The sequence below is a fragment of the Lynx rufus genome, unplaced genomic scaffold (assembly GCF_022079265.1).
Source record: "Lynx rufus isolate CCGP_SWC_20201006 ecotype Redwood Valley unplaced genomic scaffold, mLynRuf1.p SCAF_8, whole genome shotgun sequence".
NCBI classification, from domain to species: domain Eukaryota; kingdom Metazoa; phylum Chordata; class Mammalia; order Carnivora; family Felidae; genus Lynx; species Lynx rufus.
The window spans coordinates 48,250,886-48,258,384 of NW_025814896.1; the positions used below are offsets into that span (position 1 = coordinate 48,250,886).

The 7,499-nt window shown below is 47.3% G+C and overlaps 1 protein-coding gene across 1 annotated transcript; it reads left to right on the forward strand.

Annotated features, from left to right (window-relative positions):
• Positions 1-3,154: 3,154 nt before the first annotated feature.
• On the forward strand, positions 3,155-6,445 carry NXT1 (nuclear transport factor 2 like export factor 1). Its single transcript, XM_047069652.1, has 2 exons — positions 3,155-3,507; positions 5,698-6,445. The coding sequence occupies exon 2, from the start codon at positions 5,757-5,759 to the stop codon at positions 6,177-6,179; it is 423 nt and encodes a 140-aa protein (XP_046925608.1). The 5' UTR covers positions 3,155-3,507; positions 5,698-5,756; the 3' UTR covers positions 6,180-6,445.
• Positions 6,446-7,499: the final 1,054 nt, after the last annotated feature.

Here is a 7,499-nt window from a genome sequence, read left to right on the forward strand (position 1 = left end):
CTTCATTCACTCTCTGTGCTTCTCAAGACCACACTCAGCTTGTAGGCCTCAATTTTTCCTGTCTTCCCCAAAAATCAAGTCCTCAAGTGACAAAGAAATGTAGCCCCAGTTCACTCTGGTCCAGCAGCAACTCATTTGATTCTGCTAAGACAGGGGGGAAAAAACAAAAAACAATACACATTTGGTTTTGGTGACAATGCATTGGGGGCACACCTGCCCAGCTACTGCTGTAGATTGCCTAGCTCCAAGTGATGCAGCCTCTCGTGGCAAGCAAACGTGTTAGATCCTGCACCAGAGAACTACACTGACAATGGGGGAGAACTCAACCCTGTGTTTACAGACTGAAACATTCTTAAGTCAGGACTGTCTTCAGAGCTGCTGGAGGCACAGCATATGTGACCAGAAGCGCCCTTCCTCCATGAATGGACTCCATACAGCAAATGGGGCCACTGGCTCCACTGCTGCTTAAACCAGGCTCATCTTCCAGAAGGCCCACATGTGATTGGTGACAAATCCTACCAATCTGTCACTACACTTGTTCCAAGTTTAAAAGCCAGTTATTGGAGGAATTGTTGGTGAATAAGCAAGTTGCTATTAATGCAAAATGTCAAAGCGTACTGTTTTCTGGATGCTTACTTTGTGCTTGGCCTGTGTTAAGCACTTACCATGCATTATTTCATTTGCTCCTCACATCAACCTAAGGAGATGGATATCATTACTGTTCCCCTTCTACTGATGAGGCAGCTGAGCCTCTGGGAGGTTAACTCACTGGCCTCCATCACTCTGCTAGTGCACCAAGCCACACTATTAAGTTATAAATACCTTGATGCTGACACCCAAATTTAAACAGTATTAAAAAATAAAGCAAATTCACTGAAAGTCCAAACTTCAGGTCTGATTTGGTTCCCAACACAGTCACTAAAGGCCTGAATTCATCCTCTGTTCCCTGTCTCTCTGTCCAGGGGCTCCCCCGAAGGGTGGCAAGATGGCTGCAGCTGCACCATCCATGTTCCACATGTTTGGGAGGAGAAAGAAAAAGCATGTTTCCCCCAGTCCTCTAGCAAATACTTTCTCTAAGCTCAGTGACCTTAATTGGGCCACCCCAGAACTGTGTTCAGTGCAACTGCCATTTCTCTTAAAGCCAAGAGTATCTCTAACCTCCCAAATTTAAGGACTGCAGGGAGGGAGTAAAAAACAGGCTTGTTTCCAAGAGTAGCAGAGTGGCTGTTAGAGAGGAGTCATCACAACTAGAATGTTGTAGAGCAGTGACTTGAACCCAGGCCTGTTTATTCAAACAGTACTGACTGAGCCTTTGCCATGGGTCAGGCACAATTGTAGATGCTGAGACACAAACCTGAAAAGTTCTTGCTCTCCTAGCCTCCTGTTGCTGGCTCTGCTGCCTCCTAGGGATAAAGCCCCGTGCTCTTACAAGGATGTGAAGCTGGACTTACGTTCTCCTAACCAGCTTTTCTAGTTTTGAAGCAGTTTGGCAGCACTTAATTTCTGCCTCTCAGCCTCCTCATCTCTAAAATCAAGAATAACGATAACTCCCCCAAAGTTACAAGAATGAAATGGAGAAGGCTTACATGGGAAACATGATGAAACTTAAAGCAGGACGACATCCAACCTAACAGGCACACAGTAAGTCAACCCTCATTCCATTGATGCTGTGATTTGGATTTTTGTACATGTTCCTAATTTCACTGTCCTGGACTTTATAAAGACACGTCTGTATGAATACCGCTCCACAGATGCTATTTCACCCTCTCTACTCAGCCCCACCTTATTTCTTATAATCCAAATTCTTCACCTACTTGACAAGTGGAGGAGAGGGTTTGCCTGTATTAAATAGCCCATCCAGTTTCTAAATTTATCATGAAGCCTGACAGGAAGGGTTCTCTCAGGAACGCAACCAAAGGTACACCAAAGGGTAGCCAAGAAGGTATGGGTTAAATGCACCACACTCTAAAGACATGACAACATCAGTAAACTTCACAGTGCCCAGAGGGTTCCCAGTTTTGCAACGAATTATTCAGTCTCTCAGACCAGTAGATGGAGTTGAGGACCTGGTGTCTAAAGAAACCTTTTTTTGTTTATTTGTTTTTTTCCTGTAAACTATGTTTCTCAAGTCCCACATGAACTGTTTCCATCCTGTTGAGACTGTTGTTTTAAACAAAAGTTCAGTAAAAATTCAGCCCAACTTCCAGATTGGCTGAAATGAGCTAGTTCCAGGGCTGGAGAACAGGAACATAATACCAACCGGGCTATAGGCCACAGCTGGAATCAGACAGTTTTCCTTGGAGCTTCTCAATTACCAGGACATGAGAGGAAATTGCCTTCGTTTCCCTTTCTGGCACACTTTTGTTACTTCCCAGACTAAGACTTTCTTCCCACTCTCCGCTTGAATCTTCACACGCGTTTAGTTGAATTTCCCACTTAACTAAAGTGGGTTTTCCTGTGTCATTAGGACTCCTAGAGCCCTTAGGCGCTTAAACTATAAAGGAGAGTAACCAGCTAACACACTTCATCAGGCAGAGTTCAACAGGGGCTTTGCTGGCTTCACTAGCTCAGTAGAATTAATATTTCTGTGCCACCCCAGGACATCCTGGTGCCGCACTTGCTATGCCTGTTTTAAAGTCTTAGTTGGGTCACAGTCGTCGGCTGGTGGTGATTTCCCGCGATTGCATCAAGTCGTCTTTTAACTAGAATTTTGACTAGAATTACCCCAACTGCAGGTGAATGGAAGTCGTAGGGCAAGGAACTGAGCGCGCCTCACACATTTTCCCCATCTCTTGTCGTGCGGCCTCCAAGCTGCAGAGAGAGACCTTAACCACCTCTAGCTCCGGAGGCGGGACCTGGGACATTTTATCCAATCAACAATCCCACCTAACCAGTTGGACCGGTTTCTGTGACTAGTTGGACCAATGAAAACTCGAGCGCGGATTTTCTGCGGGAGTCTAGAAAAAAGGAGCCTCTCCCGGAAGCCAACACCGTCTTTGAGCCACACCTAGGCGGAGCTAGTCTCCCTGCCTTAAGTCCCATTGGCTGACATGGCTGCCCGTCACGGGGAGGCGGGAGTGGGCAGAGCCGTGGGAGCTGGAGTCTGCGCAGCACACCGCGGGCCGCGCGCGGGAACCCGTGGTCGGCGGCGAAGAGTCCTCGGGTTTCGGGAACCCGGCGACCTAGGCGGATCCGGGAGGAAGGGTGGGAGAAGAGCGGCTCTTCCGGCTCTTCCTGAGGCGAGCGGCGGAGGAGTGCGGAGCCGCGACAGCCCTGCCCTGCGACCTTCAGGGGCTGGCCCTCAGTGGAACTGGGGGCCGAACGGGTGCGCCCGATTGGGGCGCCGCCGCCCACGCTGAGTGGGGGACACCCGCGCTGGCCGAGGTCCCCGCCCCGCTGACCAGGGACGCCCGCGCAGATCCGGGCCGCTCACTTGACCGAGGTCGCCAACCCCGGCCTACCGGGGACACCGCTCTCCGCCGATCTCGGACGTCACCAGCTACGCAAGTAGGTGTCCCTCACGGTCCCCCGCGCTTGGCAATCTGAAGACCCCAAGGCTCCCAGGGACTCCCGAGATCTCTGCCACGTGCATTCCTCACGCCCTCCCCCCCCCCCCCCATTGTCAGGAAGCAGCTAGGTTTTGTTCTTTCCCTGGTAGTGTAGCTGCTGTGCTGCTTCAGGTGTTTGCCGGTGCGAAGTGCTGGGCAGTGAATCCGCTTTGCGGTGACCAGTCCGTGCACTGGAGCAGGTCTCGGGCCAGAGATGGTTAGCGTGGGCGGGCCTTATGTGTTTGATGAAAAGCGACTCACCGCCAGAAATAAGGCCTGTTGCATCCTCTCTGGTCCAGCGCCAAAGAACTTGACGGTGTGAGCCTCCGAGAGAAGGCGGCATCTTCACAGCCTCTTCCTTATCTGACTTTTCAAGATTCTTTTCCCTGATCTGAGAGAAAAGGGCAAGGCGCCAGCTCTGTAGGTAGCAGAATCATGAGAAAGGGAGGTGGTTATCCTACTGGTACGGGGTCGGGACAGGTTGCTAAGCTGTGTTTGGAAAGTGGCTTTGTCAGAACTGAGCAAGGGTGGAGGAGGGGACATTTTTGAGAATGAGTTGAGATGGTGGAGGGTCTGGAGCACGTCAGGGTGAGGAGTACTATGGATGTCAGGGGGTTGGGAATTCCAGCAAGATAGAAAGTGAAGCCTGTGAAAGGACGGTTTCAAACCAGCAGGCCTGGAATTGTGCTCTTAGAGCTTTGATTTCCTAAGCAGAGGACTTACAGAATAAGCAAGTAAAAGGACAGCATAGCTTTGACAACATTTTCAGAGGCCACACGCGTTCTTATAAATGATAAATCAGAGTGTACTTCCTGTCAGGACCTTAATCCATCCCCTGGGTTTCTCCCTTCTCATTTGTGAGATTCTTTCATCGTTTCATGGTGAGCAGTAAATGAGATGATGCATGTAAATAAAGTGCACAGCAGATTCCCAGCTGGGGTCTGTCTGTTGAGGCTTGACTTTAAGCTGGTGGAGGGAGTGGGAAGAGCTCTAACTGTGCCTGGTCCTGTCCTTGCTGGTCTCCAGGACCAAGCTCCTTGACTGCTTTTCACAGTTCTTTACTTGACGCAGAGACCTCCACCTTTCTCAGCCCTAAAAGTAAGGGACTCTTTCCAACTCTATGTTAAATCTTGTATCTATTTTTCATAACCTGATATTTTTAAAAAAGATTTTTGAAATAAAAAAATGTTTTAAGTTTGTATATCCAAACATATCCATTATTTTAGTAATGTTCTTTCATTAATTTTTTCTAGTGAAATCTTTTAATGACACAAAAAGGAACAGGGAACTGTGACAGTTGTACCGTACTCTGAGACAAGCAAATAATATTTCTTTATGCTTTTGCATTTTTTTTTAAGAACTGTGACATTTCAGCTACAGTTGAGATTCTTTTTTGATGCCACCGTCCCCCACCCTCCATCCCATAGAACTTGCTTGATTCTAACCTGTCTTTCCATTGTGGCTCACAGGACTTGCCTGGTAGGTATTAGTGTTCACAGAAGCCAGGTGTCTTCCCTTCTCCTTCCCATTCAGCTACTGGTTTGCTTGTCATGAGCGTCGTGACCACCATTTTGGTTCTGTCCTAGTGACATTTGTTCTCTTATTGTCTTAAGAAAATTGCCTTCTCTTTACTCTCCCAGTAGCTGTTGGGTGAGTTCATGATAGGCGTTCTCAGACTGTCCCCAGCTGAGGAGCATATGCCATCTGATTGATCTTTATTGGGCCACTGTTTCCTTCCACTATCTTTATCCAGGATCTGCTGCTTCTCCACTGCCCTATGGGCAGTCACACCTGGTCCACACTTCCAGGAAAAAGTGACCTTCCATAGTCAAGTGTACTATCTTTTATAAAATGAGATTTTTAAAATTCACAGTAATAGCTACGATTTTTTGATCATGTAAGTATCAGGCTTTTTAAGCACTCGGTATACACCGTCTTATTTGATTCTCATGTTACAACTTTCATTTTAAAATGAGCAAACTGAGGTTTAGTAAAATTAGATGTTGGCAAAATTTGAGCCTGGAGTCGTTTCTCTACGGTATGTAATTGAAAACGAAGAATTGTAATAGAAAAGGAGAATTGTTCCATTGTTGGGGCAAAATGAACTTGGGCATTCACATGGGTTCTCTTCAACCTTCCTGCCCCACAGCCCCGGCTCCCTCGGGCGCAGGAGCACCTGGGCAGAGGCTTCCTTCAGCAGGGCCGGAGATGGCATCGGTGGACTTCAAGACCTACGTGGATCAGGCCTGCAGAGCTGCTGAGGAGTTCGTCAACGTGTACTATACCACCATGGATAAGCGGCGGCGCTTGTTGTCCCGCCTGTACATGGGCACAGCCACCCTGGTGTGGAATGGAAATGCTGTTTCAGGACAAGAGTCCTTGAGTGAGTTTTTTGAAATGTTACCTTCTAGTGAGTTCCAAATCAACGTGGTAGACTGCCAGCCTGTCCACGATGAAGCCACCCCGAGCCAGACTACAGTCCTCGTTGTGATCTGTGGGACAGTGAAGTTTGAGGGCAACAAGCAACGGGACTTTAACCAGAACTTCATCCTGACCGCCCAGGCCTCACCCAGCAACACAGTGTGGAAAATAGCAAGTGACTGCTTCCGGTTCCAGGACTGGGCCAGCTAGTGGAGGCAAGAAAGGTCTCTGTTTCAGTCTCAGCTCTGTAAGGAAACATAGATCTCAAAATGTGGAGACACAAGTTCCTTTCTGTTACTCCAGGCCACACCACCCCATCTTAACTTTGCATTTTCTGGAGTCCCATGAGCCCCTTTCTGAGCATATTCTTGTTTGTCATAGATGCCTTTTCAAAGTAGTAAACTTTTCTATTTTTCTACTTGTTCAGTAGATATCCTGGTTCTGGAAATTCTGACAAATAAAACAATACAAATGTTGCCTCTTTTCCCTTGCTCAATGTGTTTGTCCAGATTTTGAGGCAGGAGGAATCAAAGGAGGATTAGAGGCAGGAAGCTTAGTACAAAGTACCTGCAAAGGTGTGAGGTCCAGGACAGAGCACTTACCTGGCTCAGGTGTGCTGGAGTTGGGGCTCTACCCAGATCTCAGGGTAGGCTGGGAATGGTGTTTTATTCCTAAGTACCTGGGTGTTTTAACCTGTAATTCACTTTTAGAGTACATCAGAATTGCCTAACAGATGGCTGGGTCCTACCTCAGAACCTGAGCTGAGTTGAATGAATACCAACAGGTGAAATACTAAGGAGTTAGTTAATAACTACTTATAAATGAAGCAGCTGTATTAACTACTCTTATAAAGAGGGGTGAACTGCTTTTAAGAGGGAGACATACTGAGGTGGGGGGAATAGGCATCAGTATTAGAAGCTAGTTTTATTGACCCTGAAGATCAACTCTAATTGCATTTTCCCAATGTAAAAAAAGAATAGAGAACTAGAAGGTTCCATCATCCTGTGACTAATAAAGGAGATCTCATGGCCATGTGGGTTCCCAGTTAAATTTTCTTTGACAAGAGTGTGCTAGTTTTGGGAGAGGTTTGTGGGCTAGAATATTGGAATGGGAACTTTTGAGAAGGAGAATACTGATGTGTGTGGTGGCACAGATGGCAGTTTCCTCCCCACACCCTTCCCCTCCTGTAGTTTCTGAAGCCTGACAATGAGAAGGACAAAGTAGCCACCAAAAAGAGGGTTTGATGTATCATTTAAGTTCTGGCTAGTGATGGGAAAGCAGAGGGGGCTTGTGGGAGGAGTTTGCCTTAATAGACCCTTCCTTCCTCCTCACATTTCCTGGAAAGCAGTTAAAGTGGCTTGACCACTGGCTCTGGCTCATTCTGAGCCATGGAGACAGCTTTACCCTAGAGATAGGATTGTGTTAACTGGAAGGAGCCTGAATCCTTGATGATATGTGGGAACATTCAATGGCCCTAATTTACCTACACTAATTCTTTTTAAATGAGAGAAATTTTATCTAGAAGACCTT

What these genes read in the sequence shown, in the direction of transcription:
- NXT1 (XM_047069652.1), top strand. Translation starts at nt 5,757, where the DNA reads ATGGCATCGGTGGACTTCAAGACCTACGTGGATCAGGCCTGCAGAGCT.